This window comes from Gordionus sp. m RMFG-2023, chromosome 4, assembly GCF_954871325.1.
Source record: "Gordionus sp. m RMFG-2023 chromosome 4, tfGorSpeb1-WG-v2, whole genome shotgun sequence".
NCBI lineage: Eukaryota > Metazoa > Nematomorpha > Gordioida > Chordodea > Parachordodidae > Gordionus > Gordionus sp. m RMFG-2023.
This window is the reverse complement of record NC_088778.1, coordinates 11858193-11882681: the sequence shown is the minus strand read 5'-3', so window position 1 is coordinate 11882681 and position 24489 is coordinate 11858193. Positions and strand designations below refer to the sequence as shown.

At 27.3% G+C, this 24489-nt stretch overlaps 1 protein-coding gene and 1 long non-coding RNA gene across 3 annotated transcripts; one reads left to right on the top strand and one right to left on the bottom strand.

The window, feature by feature from the left end:
• Positions 1-4232: 4232 nt before the first annotated feature.
• On the bottom strand, positions 4233-23255 carry LOC135927959 (BTB/POZ domain-containing protein 9-like). Of its 2 annotated transcripts, XM_065464249.1 has the most exons (12): positions 23044-23255; positions 22856-22991; positions 20786-21016; positions 13749-14013; positions 13169-13355; positions 9036-9140; positions 8496-8615; positions 8140-8249; positions 7345-7534; positions 6735-6921; positions 5036-5540; positions 4233-4987 (listed from the first exon to the last, which is right to left on the bottom strand). In XM_065464249.1, the coding sequence occupies exons 1-12, from the start codon at positions 23229-23231 to the stop codon at positions 4662-4664; spliced, it is 2550 nt and encodes an 849-aa protein (XP_065320321.1). In that variant the 5' UTR covers positions 23232-23255; the 3' UTR covers positions 4233-4661. The 2 variants fall into 2 exon arrangements, with proteins under 2 accessions (XP_065320321.1, XP_065320320.1); XM_065464248.1 differs by having other exon boundaries at positions 4233-5540.
• LOC135927962 (uncharacterized) lies at positions 16895-20144 on the top strand. Its single transcript, XR_010572209.1, has 3 exons — positions 16895-16985; positions 17043-17188; positions 19860-20144. It is a non-coding gene; the product is annotated as an uncharacterized LOC135927962 (long non-coding RNA).
• Positions 23256-24489: the final 1234 nt, after the last annotated feature.

The following is a 24489-nucleotide window of genomic DNA, read 5'->3' as shown; positions in this document are numbered from 1 at the left end:
TATAATTCGGTTTCTTTATTGTGTTTCACAAAAATAATTGATGAATTAATAAGTGCTAGTCAAGCACTAAATATTAGCACAAATTAGATATTTTCCCTTTTTTTTTATTCTCTAATGTTTTTTTCAGGGTTCTGGACACAAATGCGGGCTCAAAAATTTTAAACTGTTTGGTTGAGCATTTTGAAACAACAGATAAAACAGAAACTGACTGGGCAAACCATCAAATCCGGTGTAATATGGACCCGGGCGGGTTCGGACCTCTTTTAGGAAATAAGGTTAGTTCCTGTTATCAAAATTTCCGCTAAATAGTTTAAAATTCTAGAACCCGATTTCGGGTCCAGAACCCTGCTTTATTTTGTATATACTGTCTAAAAAACGGATTAAATATATAAAGCAGTAAAGCTGCTTTTGGTTTGACTTATTCTTGATACTTATTGCTGTTTAGACTAAGATAAACATTTTTTGATGGTGGCATTGTTATTTTTAGTATTTTGGTTTTCCCCCTTTTACTTTTTAGGCTATTTAGCCAGGTGTTTATTAATAAGTCGAACTAGGACATGGCCTAAACATTGAAAACTTTTCAGAATAAATACTTTCGCATTTTAATAGCAAGGTTCGCTATAAATTGTCATTTTTTCCGTTATACTAGATATAACAGATTTATTTAAATTTTATTGTTCAACATTTTGGATAGTCCGTTGGACCCAGTTTACTGGGTATAATAATAGTTATGTTTAGGTAATTTAGATTTTTTGATTGTATTTGTTATATTTTTTTTAGTTATAATGATAACTCTTTTGGCGTTTAATCAGAATCATATAAATAAGAACAATTTATTATAATTGTCGAAATATCATGTAATTAGCTTGTGTTTTAGTTAATTTAAATAAATATAAACAATTTGAAATAGTAACTTTGAAGGAATAAACCATAGACTTTGATGTATTTTATTTGGAATTTACTTATCAGCCTGTTGAAACAATCAACACATATATGTATATGATATTTCTTTGGTTGGTTCATACATCTTTTCAATTCCACTCTTATGTTAGGTTAAACACAAATCCTTTATAGCAATTTGGTGGAAAGGCGATGATATTGTTTTAACAAACCACGAGATTCTTGACTCCTCATCTATTATTGTGTAGAAAGAATAGATAAATGTTTTCATAAAAGTATCTTGTATCTAAGATATCTTTATTTTGCAAAAGATTCAAATATCTTGCTGATGTTTTTAATAAGATACTTGTATCTGTATCTAAAATTGATTTTCTATAAAGAATCTATCTATATCATTTTGTTAACGGCCTGCCAAACAAGAAATCCATCCCTCTTTCTATTGGATTATATTTAACCATTATAATTTTTGGAAATGATACTAGAGTATAAAGGGAGGGATATTCAAAATTTGTAGGGCTTTGCCGATATTAAATATCGGATCGGTAGATATTTAGCGTTTTCCAAAATTTTTAATTTTCTTTTCTTTTTTTTATTATTTTATTTTATGTTATGTATATTTATTTTACATTATTATAATATTTTCTAAATAATTTTTAAAAATATATTTCTTTTTTAAAATAGATTTATAATATTTTAAAAGTTTTTTTAATAAAAATAGAAAGGAACACCCAAAGTTTTATTTATTTTATATCTTTTTAAATAACGCCGATATTTTTATTTATACTTTAAATATAAGAATTTTTTAAAATATGGTATCTGAGTTATAGAAATATTTTACAAAAGACAAAGATAATTTTGCAAAATGCGTTATCTGCGGAATCATCTGAGTCTGCCTTCAGTACGGCAGGAGCAGGCGCGTAAGCAGGAATTTGGTCTGGGGGGGGATAATAAAATTTTTAAAAAAATATTTTTGTTTTTTTAAAATATCAAGCATAAATTTATTAGGACTAATAACTATTTCTAATACACAATTTTAAATTAATGTGAATTATAAAAAAATTATATGTAAAGAATCACTTAAATGACCCAAAATAGAAATTTGATCTTTTTGAGCCTTTACACAAAAAGTTTCTTAGGAATAATTGCATTTTGTATGTTATATATTTACAATGTAAAATCCAATCTTCGTTGTGATTGAGCTAATTTTTCAATTATCTCATCCTTGCTTGTCGTCAAATGCCTATGAATATTCAAAAGATCCAAACCTTTCAATCTACTTTCAGATGTTGTACTTCTTGGTATGTTTTTCAGAGACCTGCAGGCCAGGCCCCCGGGCAGGATAGTATTTTAATTTTTTTAAAAATACCCGGGCCAGGCCCGAAATTTTTTTAAAAACACCCAAGCCGGGCCTGAATTATTTAAAAAAAACACCCAATCCGGGCTGTATTCTTTAAAACAGCCTATATTTGAAATTGTTATTATTAGCTATAAAAATCAAAAATAAATATAATTTATTTTAAAAAAATCCGGGCCGGGCCTGAAAATTTTATTTTAAAAAAAGCCGGGCTGGGCCTGAAAATTTAATAAAAAACCGAGTCGGGCCTAAAAAAAAAGCCGGGCCGGGCCTGAAAATTATTTTAAAATACCCAGGCCGGGCCGTAAAAAATCTTTAAAAAAAATCCGGGCCGTGCCCTGCAAATGGTACTTTTGCAGGCCTCTGTTATTCTTCTTAAAAAAGAGAATGTTCTCTCATTAGTTTACTAATGGGAAGAGTTTATAAACCCTTTTAATACATTGGGAATTTAATCTAAAATGTGTTTGAAATAATGCAGAGCATCCATAAAATTTTTTGGGACTATATCAACCATAGATAATCTTATAAACATAGTTATTCAGATAGTAAGGCATCATAAGATACTTTAACATCTTCATAATAAAAATCTAACAAATATTTTTTTTCTATCACCATCTGAAAAAGTTGGGAAGGCTTTTGTGGAAGTAATATTTGCAGATTAGTAAGTGTTGCATGATGAATTAAAAATTCATTTATTTGGGTTATAAATGTATCTGTATTTAAGATATACTCTTCTACTGATCTTATATTGTTTTAACGATGAGCTTGCCTTGCTACAAGTCGAGAGACAAATATTAAACAAGTATAGCTCTGCTTTTGACTCAACAATAAAATATAAAATATGAAATTCTTCATCAACATTAGCCCTAATTTCCATGGTTTCTGATAAAATGCTTTCCGCTATTCTCATCTTCTTAATCAAGTCAATGTCATGTTTTTGAAAAGTAATACTTAAAATAGTTGTATAATTAAATAATACATTCTAATGAGAAATAAAATTTGGAATAAGCATTAAATCCAATAATTTTCTTGCTTCTGAGGAAATATTTCTTTCAGGCCATTGTGATATTTCAGTAATAGCAAATAATTGGCTCTTCTAACTCCTTAAAAGCTGTTACTGCTTGATGGCAGAGATCTCGTTGGACAAGGTTGCAATTTCTTTTTCCCTGTTGGACAAGAAGTTCAGAAATAATTATTACTTGACTAGAAATTTGACAATGGTAGATAAATATTACGCCACTAAAAATTTGAAAATAATAAGTAAATATTACGCCGGAAAGCTTGAAATAGAAATTAATTGATAAAATAACTTTGTAGATAAATATGATAATAAATGTAATTAAATATATATTTAATATGAGATACGAATAAATATTAACAAATATAAATTAATATAAACAATAATATTTTTGAAAAATATATCCGGCATCTGAATTTTTTGGCTTATGGGGGGGGGGGGGGGGGGGGTTGATATTAAATATTACAATTTTATAATTCATACTAACATAAAATGGATATATTATTAAATATATATTTTTTTGTTATAGTCTTAATTGTAGAAATAAAATATTAAATTAAATTCATAATTCGATTTTTTGCATAAAATATATTGATTTCTTATTTACATTTAGTTCAAACGGGGGTGATTAAAAATCAGTAAAAATATAGGATCGGGTTTGAAGCAATATCAGAAAATGTCGGATCGGATCGGTGAAAAATATGTGGATCGGCAGAGCCCTAAAAATTTGAAATTTTTATTTTACATGTCGTTACTCAAAAACATGCAATATATTAATTATTCTTATCTTATTTCTGTTCTAAAAAAGAAGCGTTGTCAAAACGAAGGACCCATTTATTTATTGGATGAAGGAAAATACTTATATAAATAGTAAGATTGTCGTTTTATTATTTAAAAAATTACACTTTATTTAAAATATGTACTATATATATAATATTATCGTATATTCCATAATAATTAATTCAAAAATATATAAATAGAGCTTTTAAATAAGTTATTTTGTCTGTATTTATGATAATAATTTTTTTTTGAATAATTTAAACATATTAAAATAATCCATTATAAGAAAAAACTAACAATTTAAGAAAAATAAGTTGTATATTATTTTAAAAACAAAAAAAGGCAAAAAAAAATCATTACAAACTAGAATTATAATATCAATAATTATAGGTGCTTATGAAAATCGGTTTTCGAAAATTAATACTAAATACAATAAAATACATTTTATGTTTTATCAAAGGGTAAAGATAATTCCAATTTAATAACATTTCTATGACAACAATATCGAAATAAGATTCAATAAATAAACTATTTTTTAAAGGTAATGACGGGAGAATTGTCTAGATTAAAAAGGTGCTGGCAAAATAAATTTGATTGCAAAAATGAGAATCACCGCTGCCATTTCCGAAAAAAAGCGAGTTCATTAAGATATTGCGATGTGTAAGCTCTAACAGCTGGACTATCGTTTAAATTGCTCGTCACATCACTAGTTAATAAATCACTTCCTGTATTAATATTTCTGTTTGTGAGTGAGTTGACGGATTGAACGATAGGGAAAGGGAGCGAATATGGACCAGAACTAGGGGTGGTGGTCGTAAGAAAATTCGAATCTCTCGTGTTGAATAGAGTATTGGTATCGAATAAAGATTGATTGGTATCACTCACGGAGCGTTCTAAGAGTGCCCGATTATTATTTTGAACATGGGGTTGCGAGGCTAAAAGGTTATAACTATTGTTATTGTTGACGTTAAAAATAAGATTACTGTTATTAGCAGAAGAAAAAGAGAGGGGGGAAGATGTCGAAGTGGTAGATGACGTAATTAGCATGGAACTAGAGGAAGATGACTGACCAGAACTAGGCGTTTCGATAATAGGCCTAATTGGATTATTGATGATACAGCTAAGGTTCTCGACTGTACTACTACCAGCGAGATTAGATGCGTTATTTCGATCGCTGGCAATTTCATTTATTTCAATTTCTAAGATGTCATTTCCATTGTCGGCTAGATTTTGTAAAAGGAGTTGATTGGGGGAAGGTGTGAACGTATTTTGCGATTGCATACTATGATTAAAGTGGTCGTTTAATCCCACGTTCGTATCAGCCATAGTAACGGAATTTCTTATATTACGTATCAAGGATGAGTAATTATCTGAAGGGAGTAAAGCGGAAGATGTATTATAGACATTGATTCCTGGGAGTAATTGAGATGGAGGTAACACTTCCAGCATCAAAGTGTTAGGACACTCAAAATGAACACAGTGGAACACCTAGTAAAATTTTGAATGGAATATATATGCAATATAATATAAAAAGAAAATGGGACTATGCAATTCCGGGTTAATCTTCAATAATGCAAATTCATTATTTTTATTTTAATGAAATAATTTCAAGCCGGAAGGTTAAAAAAAATTAGGCAAAAAACTTGTGTAAAATATATTTTTTAAATCTGTATTGGCTAATCCCTGTACATGCAACCAGCGTCAGAAAATAGCCCTTACTGAAAAGTTATTTTAGACGATTTATAAGTCCATTAAATATAAACCTAACCTATATTAGAGCTCAGAAAATAGGGGAAAAAAGTCGGGTGGGGCTCGGGTAAATCGAGTCTGGCTAATTAATGTAAAATTAATGTTTTTTCTTCTCTTTTTTTTATTAAAATTAATTTACACTTCGAATTTCCGTAGGATTGGGACAAAAGTAATTTCTGTTGTATTTAATTTTATAAAAATGTATTTAATCTATATCTTTAAATTAAATTCAACTAGAGATAAAAAAATGGTTTCTCCACTAATTTTATAATTGTGAAATTTTGCATTCAATTTTTGGAGCAAAACCTTAATTAAAATCAAGCTTTCGCCTATCTCACTAGACCACACCAGGCCTTGGTCCAAATTCTTAAAATAATTTATCATAATAGGGGTCATATACCGACATCGTTAACATGCGTGATAATAGCTGGAACTAAAAACAAAAACATTTTTGGGTGCATGTTCTGAAAAAAATTTCCAAAAGAGATTTTAGAATTTCAAAAGATAAATAACCTCTCAAGATGAAATCAAAAATTAAATTTTTTTTTCAAGCTCTGCTTTATTCAAAAACATTTTATCAATAATTAAATTATTAACCAATTTAAAAAATAAAATAATATTTATGTATCTGTTTAAAACGGTAAAAAATAATTCTCCGGAATAAAAATCCCCAATAATAATTCTTAGAAAATAATTCTCCGGAATTGATTTTCTTAAAATTTTTAAATATATTATTTGAGGATTTTTATTCCATGCATACATTTATAGGGTATTTTTTATTCTATTTTATTAATTTTGTAATTTTTAATATCTTAAAAACCGGGGTTTTTTTTTCTGGGGAATTATTTTCCTAAATTCGTTTAAAACAAATATGAAACATTAATTAAATTTTAAAATGACAGGTAATTGGATAAAATAGTTACATAATCCAACCTCGTTAGCTGTATTATGTGTGCCTTCTATCCTTATAAATATGACTGGTCTGGGTTTGAAGTTCAAATTTTGCCAAGATTTACAAGGTTCGTTACTTTTATCTACCACCATTTCCCAGTTAACTTGGTCAATAGACGTTTGAATGTGGTATTTGTAGCTTCTGTCGTCGCAGTCCCATAGGAGTAATCTTATTTTTATAAAATTATAAAGGTTCCCATAAATTTTAAAAGAGGGCTCAAAGGTTTTGGTTCATAGAATCCATCGGGTTCCAGCTACTGGTTGATAGTATAAAATTTTAAATAAAACCCAGAATGCAGAATCTAAATGCGAAGTTTTACCGATTTTAGCCTTTAACTTCCATAATCTCTTATAATTTACAAAATTTCTAAAATTAAATTTAACATTTTCTGCTTGCAAATTTTTTTAATTTAAGGTTGAAAGATATGTCGTAGGGCCTGATTAATTGTTTATAGATTTCGAAAATCAGGATGACAATTCTTTCATGTAAAAAGAGAATTGTAGTAAAAACCAATCAACAAAATCGGCGATTCATAATATTGCCTGCTTATTTCCTTTTCCTTCCTTTCTACTCTTCCATTATTTTCTTTACCTGAAGGAAGAGACGTAAAATGGTTGAGCCAGTTGAATAACGATGCACCCGCTACCCAATTGGTGGCAAGTGTAGCCACTATCCCAATCGTAATTTTTAATGTCTCCGTTTATGAGAGCGTTCCGGCACCTGCTAACGCCCTCTATAACGCATGCGCTACCGGCGAGAGCAGCGACGTTTTCGTTCGGGCCTGCATTTGTTTGCGTAGTAGAAATGTGTTATAAAAATAAAATATCCTGGAACACAAATGATCTCACAATTATTCTTAGAAAAAAGTAACTTAATAGTTATTACCTGTTATAGTATAGTTAAGGTTAATAATAGTAAATTTTTGATTTTCTAAATGTTAATATTGGCGAAGAATGCAATCACAAATTAGATTTATGTTTAAACTTTAATTGAAAAAGATTAATTAAAATTGTTAATGAATAAGGATATATTCATAATAAAATATTTATATTGAACTTTTACTTTTTAAAAAATAAATTTATATTTATAATCATGTCCAAAAATATACCTAGTTACAGGCCAAAGTTATCTTTTCAAATGTACCTAATTATATTTAAAGTTCCTCCAAGTAACTATTATAACATCACAAACGTGTCAAGGGGGAAATTCAGTTTCAATAAAATATGGGGTTGAAAGGCCACCCAAAATCCCTCTCCAAACTAAGGAAAATTCTGGAAAAATTTATGAGTTACATTAACAATAAATAGTACTCCTAAAAAAAATATATATTTTTAAAAGATTATTTTTATTATGATAATAAAATGTATTGAGATCAATATAACTTACACACGAGTCCATCTACCAATTTATAAGGTTTGCATGTGTACATAGCTTCGAAGTGGATGATATGAAATACCCTATTCACTGTATTATGAGTGCCAACTATCCTAATAAACCTTTTTTTTAAAAAAATTATATATAAATATTTTATAAAATGAACTTTATATGTTAAATTATATTTGTAATATTGTATTGTAGGATAATTACAAGATTTAAATATAGTATATGATATGTATTAAATTGTTGTTTTTTTATTTTTTATAAAATTTATTTTTATTATTATATAATTTGATAGGAATTTGAATAATAAATGATGATGATATTACAGTATATATATATCTAAAAAATGTAAATAAATAAACCTAACAACCCTGGGAGAAAAATATAAATTTTGCCAAGATCTACAGAGATATTGGGAATGATCGACTACTCTGACCCAATCAGCTTGGTCCACTGATGTTTCGATATAATAAGAATAGGCTCTGCATATTTTAAATTGATATAAACACCTAAAATACTATTTGTTTATACAAATCTGATATAAGAAACTACACTAATACTATTTCAAAAAATCTAATTTCTCAACCTAACCCTAAATTTAAAAAAAAGTAAAGACAATAGTTCACATTTTCTAATACTATTTGTTTATACAAATCTGATATAAGAAGCTACAATAATACTATTTCAAAAAATCTAATTTCTCAACCTAACCTTAAATTTAAAAAAATTTATGACAAGAGTTCACATTTTCTAATACTATTTAAAATGTAATTTACCAACCTAACATTATAATTGCAAATAAATCTAGAGAATTATCTAAATTTAATTGTGTTTAAATTAATTTTTACATAATACAGTTATAATATTTTGTAAAGTGGAATTAAGATTATATGTAATGTTACCGCTGATCTTTATCCCACAATAAAATTTTGATGTGATTAATAATGCATTGGGTTCCGAGTTTAATTACAATTCCGGATGGAGTAGCAGTAGGGCTTGCGATAGCTCTGTCATTATTTAAGCCACGCCATTATAATCAATCGTGTAACATAAACATTTAAATTTAAAAATAGACATATAGTTATCCTTATCTTGCATCGTCGATCGGTTTTAGCAGGTTCAACTGGCTTCGAAAATTAATGGGCACCGGTCTGGTAGGTCCGATCCTTTTAAAGGATCTGGCCTGGTTAAATCTAATGCGGAGTGGAAGGAACAGGTTCAAGTCTTTAGAAATAGGTGGATTTTGGTTCTCGATGAACAAGGGTGCTTATATTAAATATCGGATCGGCGCCAATATTTAACGTTTTCAAAAAAAATGGGGTGGGACCGATTTTTTTTAAAATTGTTTTTGCTTATTTTATTATTGTATATATCAAAGACCTGCAGAGGTACCATTTGCACGGCCCGGCCTGGTTTAAAATATATTATATATATTTTTTACAGCTAATAATAGCGATTCAAAATATTAGGTTTTAGAACGGCCCGGGTATTTAAAAAATTTTAATATGGCCTAGCCCGTGTACCCGAGCAGGGGTTGCAGGTCTCTGGTATATATAATCATATTTTTTATTTATTTTATAATATCATAATAATAAATAAATGAAAGGAACTAAAATACAAATTATTTGTTGTAATGTTTAAAAAAATAGTTAAAAATTTTTCATTATTTTTTGTTATATTATATGAAACAAGAAAAGGATTTTAAAATATCTAACGAACGAGTCAAATTCAGCTAGTGTTATTAAACGGCTTGATTTAACCAATTTTTAAAAACGTTTATCTAAAGATTACGTTTAAAAAGTAAATTAATCAAGTGATTTTGCTCACAGAAGGCAAAAAAGATTGGATTGGCAAACGTGCTAAAATCTTGATTTAGTCCTTTTTAAAAATAGGCTAAATGGAGATGTTTAACAACACCACCACCTATAAATATTGTAAATATTTTTTAATGAGATTAATAACCTTTGGAGAATAAAAAAAAGAAATATATTTAATAATTCGTGAAAGTTAGTTCATTTTTAAAAATAGAAAATATTGATATTTTTATGATATTGATTCAAAAATAGATGGTAACAAACATTCAATATAAATATCGGATCGGTTTTTTAGTAATATCGATCAACGAAAAATATGTGGATCAGCCCAGTCCTAATGGAGACTAAATGTCAATTTTGTATTAATAAATTATAACGTGTTCGGGGGAATAAATTAAATTCTTAACTAATTGTGGCACGTATATCTTTAAATAATAATTACATCCATAAAAATGGTGTAGTTAAATAAACTTGATATTTACAAATACGACCCATTCTAATTCTAAAAGGAAAATTAAGTATATTACAAAACTGTCTCTGCTATGGCGTGCTCTATATTCTATTTTCAAAGAGGAGATTAATATTTCCAGAACATACATATTAACCCCCACCCATTTATATTCGCAAATATAATATCCCACCAATGATACTTCCCCTTTAACGCCTTCACATTTACAATATTATTTTTTTCTATACTTTTACGAAAACTTTAAGATCACACTTACATCCATTAATTTAACCCTGTATTGCATACTGTGTATCTCATTCCACATACTACAAATTGTATAATAAATATCTTATAAATAAATTTTAAATCAATTGCATGGTGTATATTTGAAGCCATATTCTATATCTTCGATTGGAATTTTAATTTGAGCCACGTAATCTATTATTTATTTTTAATTTCGCATTTTAATAAACCCTATTTTTGAAAATGGCTATTTTTTTTATAAAATTTTTCTTCTCAATTTTCTACCCATCGAAAAAGGAAAAATAATATATTTGACAAATTTCAAAACATTAAAATTAGATGAATAAATAAAAATAAATGTTTATGAAATTATTTTATATATATTTATTATTTTTGATAATTATATTTTGTAATAATCATACGTGGTTTTTAAGACACATTATGCAAATAAGGTATTTTATTTGAGTTTTATATTTTTAGAATTATGAATTGTGGTGACATACCTAATGATAGTGAAGATTCAAATTTAAGTGAAACGTCTGATGAGGAGTTTCTATCAACACAAAATAATGATTTAGGTATATTTAAAATTTATGCTCTTATATAATCTATAAATATATAGATTTCAATGAGACAGATGATTCGGAAGAAAAAGAAAATATCAATAATGAACTAGGAAAAAAATAATTTGGAATTCCACTTGGAAGTGAAGGCCATGACCCACTACATAAAATTAGACCCCTAATAACTCTAACCAATAACATACTAAAATCTTTATCGATAAACGAAAACATTTGCGTAGATGAGCAAATTATTCCATACAAAGGGATAAGCAGGTTGAAACAATATAACCTTCAAAAGCCCAAAAAATGGGGCTATAAAGTATTTCTAATATGCGGAGATGATGGCCTTCTGCATAATTTTGAAATATATTCTGGGTAAATACTAGCAGCGGAAGGATTGCCTGATGTTGGAGCAAGTGGCAATGCTGTGCTCCGTTTAATTTCTTATATACCGCAGCAAATTAATTATAAATTATTTTTTGATAACTGGTTTAGTTCCCCAAATTTGCTAGTCGTACTCGCTCAAAGAGGGATATTTTGCGCGGCCACGGTCAGAGGTAATCGACTTCCAAATATAAACTTCCCAACAGATAAGGAGTTTAAAAAAAAGGCGAGGATTTTTTGATAATAAATCAATGGTAGGTGTAGATCTCATGGATTCTTTACTTTCCTTATATAGAATTCATACGAAATCAAGAAAATGGTACCATAGAATTTTATTTCATATGTTTGACATGTTACTTATAAATTCATGGTTGCTATATAAACGTGATTGTAATAGTATATCAATAGCACGCAAGGATCGATTAAATTTCAAAATTTCATTGGCGGAAGTCCTTTGCAAATATGGCAAATGCACTTCAAACAATATACCAAAACGAAAATCAGTTCAAACTGGTTATCGGGAAAAATGTGAAAAAGGACCAGCCTAATATTTACCACTTGAAGAGGTTAGGAAAGACCTCACGGCTCATTGGCCAAAATATAATGATAAGAAGGGTAGATGTAAAATGCCAGGATGCTTATTTATAACAAAAGTATCTTGCAAAAAATGTGGTGTATATTTATGTTTTACGCCCACAAATAATTGTTTTATAGATTTTCATGAAAATTAAAATGTTTAAACCTTTAATATTTGTTGTATTTAAATAAAATTTTATATATTTATAGTTTAAAGTACAATAAAAATTATTGTGGAAATAATTGAAATTTGTATCCTTAATTGCATAATGTGTATTTAAATCCACATACCGTTCATCTTCTAAGAAATTTAGAATTTTTTTTAAAAAAGTGAGCCATGAGATTATCAATAGTATCTAGTTTGCCAAAAAAAAATTATTCTAACAGAGTACATGCAATACAGGGTTAAGATTATATATCAAATATAAAACAGTGATAACGCTCTTTTGAACTTTGGGCCCAATTTGCGAATCCGTGAAATCTACTCAATATATCAATTTTTGGCAGTCCTCAAGATTCTTTATATCTAACTCAATAATTTATTGTCTGTGTGGTGAAGGTGATTGCTAATTGATTTCAAAATTATTAATAAAAACAAAAAAGAGTAAAGCAAAGAAGGAGTTTTTATACCAAAAAATAAATACTCTTTTTGGCACATATGTTTGGTCTTATTCAATTGGAAAAATCCAAAGGTTTAACAGCAAGACTAAAACAAAAATAAGCGTCGAATTTTATATATTTTATAGTATAGTATATGTTTTTTTAAACGTTTTATCAAGAAAATTCCTATCAACATTGAGTTAAAAAAAACTATAAGTTTATATTTGGTAGTCAATCAAGACACCTGGTCTAATTTTATTCTAAATCCTTTATTTAATTTTTATAATTAAATTTTTCATTATTTTTCTATTTAATGATAATCATCCATCCTTTACTATCTATAGATAATTTATACCCCCCCCCCCTCCCACCACTATCTCCACTTAAAAACTATACAATATTTATACCCATTGGTACTGGCGATAGGAGATGCTACGGTAGTCACAATTAAGGGACTAGGGTCTTCAATGGGATGACGAGTAAATCCTCGATCCAAATCATAATTTTGAGTATCACCGTCTAAAAGCGCGTTACGCTTTTCGCCTAGAATAACGTGAGCTCCATGCCTAAAAGTGGCTACGTTTTCTTCGGGAACTTTGGAGTAAGGGAAAAAATGATATATAAGCAATCTTGTATAAAATTTAATTTTCGAAATTAGCAGAAATTCTATATAAAATTAGCTAAAAAAATGGAAGCGCTTCAAAATTTTCAGGTGGTTATACGCCCCCTAATACCGGCCGCTATTTATAAATTATTTAATAAGAACGGATCATGAGTCATACTTCGATGCCAAATATTTGAGATTTTGGAAGAATATTATTATATGGGGAACTAATTAGAGAAAAATAGTATTAAAGGATATAAAAATATATTAAACGATATGGTTTTTAGCCATATTATAAGAAATCGCTTATTAGAGAGCGCCAAAAGTCGATTCTCTGCCTTAAAATTATTCATATTTATTTTTTCATATTATATCTAATATACCTAATAATCCCCTGAAACTAAGTTCGCAATTACGTTTCTCCAACTTTTCGCGTATAGCGTCGAGCAGGGTATCAGCCGGCACGAGTCCGGTTGGTCGGACGCAATCGACCAACTCTCGTAGTGACATGAGCGGGCATCTGACGGCTGAAAGAACAGGTGTCGGGTCGAGTTCTGGATTGGACCGGGCCCATTCCCGCACGGCCAAGAATATACCAACCTCAGGCGAGCAGAACGAATCTCGACGAATCATGTCGTGCATGGCGGGCTGAGCGATTATGAGAAAATAATTTTATTATACTGTGAATAAAAAAAATTATTTCAAAGTAATATTTAATTTATTTACCAATAATTAGACTAATTTGAGCCTTAAGTAATCTGAATGTATTTAAGAAACATTTTACGTTTATCATAGTTAAAAGATTTTAAGACGAGGATAGTTTTATATGAATAAGTGGCAAATATTCTCTTACATTAAATTAAGTAGAAAATAGATGCGGTACAACTTAGCGGGGGTTATTAATGAATCAAAGCAAATATCATTTTTTTAGATAAGGTATAGTTCATTTTTAGGAAGTTGTAAAAAACATAAATATTTCGTCCCCCTTCCCCATCCGTTTGCAAGGACTTGTTAGATAGAACTCAGTTATATTGCGACTTTAAATTTTTTTACAAAACTACACAGTGTTACTTTTATTGAAGGTGAAATATACTTTTGTAAATATTTGTTATTTGAAGATAGTTATTTTGTGTTTTGAATCAATAACAGTTTTGTTTTCAATTTTTAAAAATAATGGTTTAAAAATAGTCTACCTACATGAGTTATATTAGTACTTCCCAAAGCGTACTTGTTAGGAGTAGGCCTAAAACGAATTATTTGTTATTCGAAATTCGATTCAATTCGTATTTCGAATCGAATAATTGTGCTATTCGTATTATTCGAAATGATTTATTAATAAATATTCCTAATTTTTCGTAAATATTTTAGTGTAAGTGTAATAAAAATGAAGTAATAAAATTTTCCTAGTGGATATCATTTTGTTTATTTTATTTTATTTCTTATTATCAAATCATACATAATTTATTTTCTGATAAAGTTATGGAAAGGGACGTCCCAACAAAGTAAACTAAAATATAATTATTTTCTTTTCTTTTTAATCATTTTTGGTGTTATGAACAAGTCGTTAATCGTTTAAATTCGTTAGATCTCAATTTTATAAATGCTATCAGCGCGATTGAGAAAATAGATTTAATATAACTTAACAAATATTGATACTATAATATCAACAATATTAGATCATAAACTAAAAATGGAATTTTTTGAAACCAACATCATATAATAGATACAACAACTCTATTAAAAATTTAAGGATGTATATAATGAATACAAAATGAATTATAATATCAATATAACATGAGTTAGCGCAATAGTACAGTCGAACATGGATAGAATTTTCAAGCAGAATAACATCGCATCAATATGTGAGGTGGAAACATATATCTTAAGGAATTAAGAATCAGTTCTAAAAAAGTCCGCTATAATAGTGGAGATTGCATGGGGATCGTTTTATTGTGTTATCGAAAATGGCAACTGATATATTGTCAATTCAGGGATCGTCGGTTTCATGTGAGCGGTTGTTCTCAATAGGAACAATTATGATAATAAAAAATAGAATGTCTTTGAAGGAGGACTATTAGAAAGACTTTATGCTTAAAAAACTGGTTATTATCAAATTCGGATCTAGCATTTTTTTGTGTATTATATTTTGATGTTTATAAAATGAGATTATTGTACATTTTTAGAAAATTTTAATAAATTTATAGAAGAAATAATTTAAATATTTTTTATAAGTAATTCTAATTCTAAAAATCGAACATTTTTGGCCATTGTTTGGATAATGTTATATGAAATCATTGGGTTTTATTTCGTTTATTTTCTGTTATATATATGCTAATGATTAAAACATTAGCTGTGTTTATAATTTATTTTGCAAAAAATTATATATCTTTTATAAGCTTTAGAAAAATTTTCGAATCGAATCGAATAATGATTTTATTGTATAAATATGAATAATAAATTATTCGATTCAAATTCGTTTTTTTGTAGGCCTAGTTCGGAGTGTGCTGATATTAGATATCGAGAATCGAATCGGATTTAAAAAATAGATCCGATTTGAAATAATAATTGTATTTTTTGTCATATTTTAAATACACGTAATCACTCGTTATAATGCATCAAATGTCTTAAATTTTGACCCTGGAAAACGGTAAATTTCAAAGTGGGTTAGTTATTTTTTATGTACAGAAAATATTCATTTTTTACAATTATATTTATAAGATAGATAGGTAAAATAAAAATCAATGTAAATATCTGATTGTAAAATAAAGAATCGTGCAAAATTTGTGTATCGACATAGTCCTAATTTCTTGTCAAGAAAAATAATAATTTCTAAATCAATAAGGATATGTATAAACAAAAACAAGCGATATTGGTGACTTTTCAATGATTTAACTTATCAAATTTTATCGAATCAATTTGGTATTAAAATATATTATACATTTATCTTAAAGAAGTTTATTAAAAATAGTGAAAAGTTAAAACCCGGAACAATAAAATAAAATAGCGGAAAAAACTCGATATTAAAAAAAGAGACCAAACTTTTAAAAAATTTTGCAAAACCTCCATTTGGACCTGTGACCAAATAAAATTCAGAGAGATAAAATATTTTGCCATGACTTTAGTTTTTGTTTTACTATTTTGAGGTTTTATTCAATTGAATTTAATAAAATAAAATTAAAGAGTTACATCCAATTTTAATAAAAACGGGTAGGATACTCAAAGTTCTGTTCCTAGAACTTTTAATCCAGTACTCTGGTTTTAAGATCTATTTTATTTTTTATTAGTTTTGATAATAAAAATCTAAAAAATATATTTGGATAATTAAGATTACGAGGTTAAATTTTAGCATCAATTCAAAAATATTTGATGTTATTTCAAAATAAATTAAAATTTATAATACGAATATTAATAACTAACATGTGCATCTAAATTTAAAAAAAACAATATTTATTTATCTTTATAAAACAGATATATTTACATATTATTATTTTTTAATAATAAAAAAAGAACCACTTTATAATTTTATTTTAGATGAGCAAATCCATTTTTTCGAAATATATATGGGAAAATTGGTTTATATGAAATATTAATTATAAATTTACAATGGAATGGGACAACGGGTTAAAAAAATTTAAACAATGGAAATTTAACTTTTATTTGTTATTTAAAATATAAAGAAATATGTTCCATAAAATTATATTAATACCAAAGTTCCTACTGTCGCCGGAAGAAATTAATGAAAAAAAAAATGTCGAAAACATGTTGGATTTAATTTGCGTGGAAGAATATAATATAGACATGGGTGTAGGGCTGGGAACCAATAGTAAAAACCCAATATTAACAAAATATTGTATTGGTATTGGGTCTAAGATATTGGTATTGGTTTAAACAATATTTTCTATTTCTTGTATTGGTATTGCTATTGGTATTGGTTTATATTGGTAACTATTGGTTTATATTGGTATTGGTTTAAATTCAAATTACTAATTAAAAGAATAGAAATAGTGATTATAAAACCCTTAATTTCTAATTTTAAATAAACATGGGAAAAAAAATCATGATACCATAAAATCAATGCTAAGAACCAACTCTCAAAATTTTATTGAATTCAAATTCTTTTTTTAAACTAGGAATTTATTAGGTGATGTGAATATAAAAAATTTTGATTTAATCATGCATTTTTTGTATCAACAATAATAAACGTATTGTATTTGAACCAATTTATTTATCACAAAGAACATAGCAAAATAAGTAAACTAAAAATGTAACATAACTGTCTATTTATATACAAAATATAATGCAAAAGAATGATATAATTTTAATATAAGAAGAGGAAATAATTTTATGTATTTAAGAAGAATCTTGCATGCGCATCCAACTTTTTAGGCACAGACAAGCTTGTATAGTATGCTCATCTAGTGAACAACGTTGGTCTGTTATAACATAGCGATCTTCTGAAAAAGCCCTTTCAGAGCTAGATGAGGTGGCCGGAATTGCTAGATAATCTCTGGCAATTTTTGATAATACTGGATATCTATTTTTATTTAATTTCCACCAATCTAATGGATTTGTATCATTGGAAATTGTGGCTTCATCTACGTATTTACTTATTTCTAAGTTGTTATTATTATGAGGTTTCACCTGATAAATTTTGTCATAAAAGGATAATTTTTTGTTATTTTGTGCTTCATTTGAAAGTTCCGCTGAATTGTTATTATTTATTTAAAAATATTGTATTCATTAGTAAGATATCCAATAAGAGTTTCCATATTATTATGCTTTAATAAATAACTTGATAGTTTAAATCTTGGGTCAATCATTGTTGAAATAATAAAGAGGTATGTATTATAATTATAGTATTTATTAAGTTTTGTTAAGGCAGCTAAAGAAGCTGTCTTTAAAATAGCACTAGGATTATTATTATAACTCTCCACATGCTCAAAGATACTGGAATATAAAAGGAATAATTGTTGAAATTGTTGGAGTATTAGCACATGAGGCCATCTCTGTAGCAAAATTAAATGGTTCCAGAAATTCTCGGTATATTTCTATATTATTCCAAGCTAAGGCACTAATATAATTTTCTTGATTGGTATTTTGTAAATGATTGGTATATGTTGTCAAATAGGGTTTGAGCAATATTGCTCTTTCAAGCATTTGGTATGTTGAATTCCAACGTGTTGGTATATGCAAAATTGGGTGAGGAAATTTTAAGTGTGGATTTTTTTCAAGATATATTTTTTCGAGTTTATCAAATTTAGATATAAAAAGTTTAAAAATTTTTTAAAAATTTCTTATTTTTTTTAAAGTTGTATTTAAGGGTTCCAATGCAGCCATGACAGCCAAATGTAAAATATGGCAAAAGCATTTGCACACATTATCAAAATTATCTTTTTGTTTTAAAATTTTTAGAAATGCTAAATTATTACTTGCATTGTCTAATGTAATGCAAAAAAAATCAATTTCAAATTTTACTTTTAATACAGAATTATATAATTATGTGCTGATTTAAAAGGAATAAAATCTAATAAATGATTAATTAATTTAAAATCATTATCAATATAATGAATTGTTATGCCCATAAAGGGTATTTTATTTGGAGAGGACCAAATGTCCATTGTTATGAGGTTCCAAAATTGGGAAGTGATATTTTTTTTTACATTTATTAAAAATTGCCTTTTTTTTATTATCACAAGTAGTATAAAATTCCCAGATTTTTGCTAAATTTCATCTTTTATTAGATATTGATAATTCTTCTTGTTCCTTATCGCTATTATTATTAGTACCAACAGCATCTATATTTAATAACTCTATTTGGTCTACATTTATTTAAATAAATAGATAAAATTGATAGATATCATGTAAAAAATTTACTTCCATAATAAAAATAAACTATAAATATAAATAACAGAAATATTGATATCACAGTAGTATTTGGAAGAAATAACAGATGTAATCAGTTTTTGCAATGAAAGTAAAAAAAATACCACAATATAATTATCCACGATAAACCCAAATAATTATGATATTTTTAATATTGGTATTGGTATTGGTTAAAATTGTATTTAAACAATATATCAAAACCAATATATTTAGGTAATTGGTATTGGTTGTAAAAGCAATACCAATATTTAAATATATATTGGTTTATATTGGTATTGGTATTGTAAACCAATATTATATTGGTATTGGTCCCACCCCTACATGGGTGCAAATCTGATTTTACCAGTTTCTCCAAAAACAAAGATAATTGATTTAAATTACAAATGCAATGTTTGAAATAGAGGCCAAAAGTAAACCACAAATGATGTGAGATGAGGTTAAGAACAGTATCTAATTAAATAAAATATATAAATCTTAAAGAAACGAGTTTGATTTGTATAATTTAGCAAGATTCTGTTACCTACCTTAGTTTACAATTTATATACATTAATTTAATTTACTTTTTAAAATTTATTAATAATTATTTCACTTTTTATTTAAAAATCTCACAGGAAGAGGATATTTAAAGGGATATCCTACTTTAGTGGAAACGACAAGAAAAAGGCTAAAAATATTGGCAATTTCAGCAACTAGTGTTTCTAAATGAGGATTTGCTGCAAGATTTTTACAACAAAGAAGAACCTTTTTGAATCCAGAAAATGTGGATTCATTATTATTTTTGCATTATAATTACAAATATCAATGAATATTTTATTTATCAAAATCCTTATCCATAATTTAAATTAAATTGAATATTTTTTTATGCTTAATATAGCAATTTCTTAAATTATCAAACTTTTTTGTAGGGGTGTAAAGCTGAAAATGAATCTATTTTTTTATTAGATGCTTAATAAAATTGAAAGAAAGGGAATCTTTAAATTTTATATGAGGAAGCATGAGTTAAAATTTTTTTCAAAATAATGTGTGGATGGGTAAAAAATTTTTAAAACAATGGGAGGGTTTGGCGAGCAAGTTATTTTTAAATGTTGGTTGGGTGAAGAGCTCTAATATAAATCTTGTTTTATTTCATTAACTATAAAAAATTTGTGAAGTTAAAAGATTGGTGCTATTTTTTTCTATTTTCTTTTTATTGGATAAAATTAGTTTTATTTATTAATAATCTTCACTGACAGTATATCAATTGGATACACACAGATGTCAAAATATTAAGCCTGGTCAGGACTTCAAAAAATTTTCAAGCACAATTTTTATTAAAATTTCGTAATTTCGACTGTATTTTACTTGTTTCAATAGATTAATTGCTTTAATTTTAAATCGATCTGGCGCAGCCCAGCTTTTTTAAAAAATACCATTTTTAGGCCTGTTTCAAATCTGCTGGTCTCTGTTATCAAAATCAGCTTGCGGATTACATTTCGTGCACATATTTTTTAGGAACAAAACAAAAACATTTACATCAAGAAAATAGTTTAAAATTTACCGCGGAGAGTGAAAGATAAATTTTGTTATCAAGGATCTCGGTCGAATGCCTATCCATGAACTGAAAGCAGGTTTCCCTGAGGGACGAAAGCCTGTATAAATTTGCCATGTCGAATATCATGCAAACATTTTTCACGGTTAAAATAGCTTTTAAATAATCGGAGATGGAAGATTCGAGATGAGTAAACCCATATTGGTTGGCAAGGCCTAGTGTTTCCAATAGCGTTTCCTCCTATAGAAAAAAAGGATCAAATTTGCATTCAAACTTGAATCAAATATAATTATTTCTAATATTTTGCATCAATAAATGCATGACGAGAATGTTAAAATAAATGGGATTTTGGAAAGGTAAAACGGATCATCACTAAAAGCGTGACATAATGTTGTTAAACGGCTCATTTTGAGCCGATTTTTAAAAACAATTAACTTAATTTTTTAGCCAGAAAAATAGGCCCCGAGACTTGAATAGATGTCTAGACCTTTGTACCATCTATGAGAAAAATCTTCAGGCTTGTGTAATATTTTTTGAGATTAAATATTAGGTTAGTAATTTTAAAAAATAATCTCAAATCGAGCCCCTTAACAATACTAGATTGACCCATCTAACCCAGGTTAAAAATTATATTCCAGATTCTCCTACTTAAATAGATGGGCAAATTTATAAAAAATGTGCCTGAATATAAATATTTTTTAAAAAATATTTTTGATTTAAATATTTAAAATTTTACTTAAAAGTTAAAATTTTCATTAGGCTGTGTCCTAAATCTAAAAAATTAATATAAATAAATTTATTAACATTAAGAAAAATATAACAAGCTATTTTTAATGATTTATAAATTTTGAGGTTCTTTCAAAACATTTAGGGTACAGCCTTAAAAAAAATTAATAAGATATAATCTTCACTCGACTGTTTCCTCCAAATAAATATTATTTTAATGAATATTTCTTTCCACGCTAATTAATTTTTTTTAAATTTTAAAATATTTTTTAGGATCTTTCAAAAAAGTATGATTTTTTCTATACTTTTCCTGGAGTTTTTATTTATACTGAATTATTTTCATGATAAATTAATGATATATGCCTTCTAAAAACGATTGATATTAGAAATCTAACCCATATCTCAAACCTTAGAAAATTATGTAATTTTGTATTTTCGACTACTCATTAAAATCTTCAACAGGGGGAATTTTTAGCATAATAAATACATCATGTAAAAAATATCTATCTTTCTTATGACAAAAAGAATTTTAAAAAATTGCCTGCAGTTTGCAAAAATAAATTCCAAAAAAAACAAACAATTGATGAATAAAATAGCCTCAGTGGATAAATATATAGCTATCTCTAGGGGTGCATCAAAAGTACTTTTTGGAAGCTGATCCAATTCAATATTGAAATTATTAAATTGATAATTGCCAATTACTGATCTATAGTCTGTAAACATATTATGGTTTTAAATTTTAATGCATATATCTACGCATCTCATATACTTTTTAATAGTATAACATCTATAATTTAATTATACAATAACATAAGTCCTTTAAATATATTGTAATGATAAATTATAGTTTATTATAAAATATTTTTAATGATAAATCACTTATTTATATAACATTAATTTATTTACATAAGTAATAAACAATTTTATTGGATTGGATAAAAATTTTTATATAATTGGGAGATAATATTTTTAAAAAGACAAAATATCTGTTCAATCTGTTAAAGATATTGGTAGATCCCTAGATATTTCTATTTTTATTAAATTCTGTTTTATAAACATGTAATATCAAAAATGGGCCCTTGACAACACTAATATCAGATCCAATCGACCTATAAAAATCAGTTTAGCCAGAGGGATGTTTATAATAAAAAATCTTAAGGGTGCCATTATCTTGTACTCTTATTAAATTGGTTTGAACAAATCTTGCTAAAATATTGACCATCCAGACTGAACAATATTTTTATATAATTTCCTGTTGAGCCTGATATAATTTAATTTTAAGTTGCATGTATTTTATACATAAGAAAATAATTATCTTGAAAAAAAAATAATAATTGAATAAAATAGAATTACTTTTTGAGAAGTTAAGTTCATTTTCCCAGTATAGATATACTTGAGTAATGTTTTAAATGCTTGATTTGGGGCATCTTTTAATTCTATTTCATTACAATCTGGCAAAGATTCTTTCATTCCACCATATAAAAGGGCTCTATTTTTTAAACACAAAATTATATAGGTTACAGATAAATTAAGGTAATAACCTAAAGTATTCACTCCTTGAAGCTAGTATAAATTTGTGTGCATGAAATCTTGTACCATCCACAATAAAAACTACATCTGAATATTCTTCATTAAGATACAACGATCCAATATTGTCTGATAGTAAATCCAAGTGATTAACTTCCCCAATAGGTATTTTTGATAGATTAATATGATGGTTATCAGACATAAAAACTTATAATTTATCTAGTATCATGGGTTAACTAAATATGTTATTAAAATTTTGATGTGACACTGACAGACATCGGCTATTTTATATAAAACACATTTGTAGGTAAAAAGAAAATTATTTTAAGTGATAGAACGGTAAATATTATTTTATTTTAATCATATTTATTTACAGATTCTATGAACATTATATCTCAATATTGATAGTAATTATAACTTACACTAAAGAAATTAAGCTTAAAATCAGCCATCACCCACCTTTAAAGTAATTAAATTATACTGTAGTTCTTCGGGTATAGGCTTTTTTTTTGCCCCACTCCAATTTAATAAGCCTATAGAGGTTTTGTGCCTACAAGTACGTGCGGCTTGCCCACAAACGTGTAGAGGGCTCCTCATATTTTTACTTTTATACCCAAATTAAAATTTTTCCAATTAAATGGAAATGAGGAAAACCTAGCGTAGCTCTGTTGAACCTTCATCGCTAGAGGGCAGAAGCGCTATAAATCACGTATCACGTATTTATATAATTGGGGTTTGGGTCTATCATTGGTTTGGGTTTTCCGATGCAAATGGATGTACAACAAATAGTAGAATTCTAAGATAAAAATATAAATCGATCTAAGATATTCACGAGAAGTTAAATAATATATTTATAATCTCGTTTCCCTCTTTTAGGATAATTTGCAAATGCTATAAACATTAAATTTCAATATCGAGAGTCTTTAGGACTTACACTAGAGAATTTAAACTTAAATTTGTCACCACTCACCCTTAAAGTAATTAAATTATATTGTAGTTCCCGGGTATAAGCTTTTGTTTTGCCCAAATCTTCTGTTATTAGCCTATAGACGTTTAAACAATAGTTCTCGGACTGTTGAGCGTACAAGTACTTACGGCTTGACTACAAACGTGTAAAGGGCTCCTCATTTTTCAAATTAAATATTCAGTTTGATGGATTTTAAGGAAAATTCAACGTAGCTCTGTTGTATCCACTACAAGAGGGCGAAAACGCTTTCATCACGTATCACGTATTTTTATAAATACATTATAGCTTTGTTATTTTATATTACATGAAGTAATAAATATAGGCAGCCTATCATAAAAAAAATATGTTAACTTTTTACTTCTAGATATAAGCAGCTAAGTAGCATTAATAGATTTAATTTGACCATATTGGATATTTTTTATAAACTAATTAGTGGGCTGAGCGCATAAATTTATATTACATACAAAAATTTTTACAGGCAGATTATTTAATC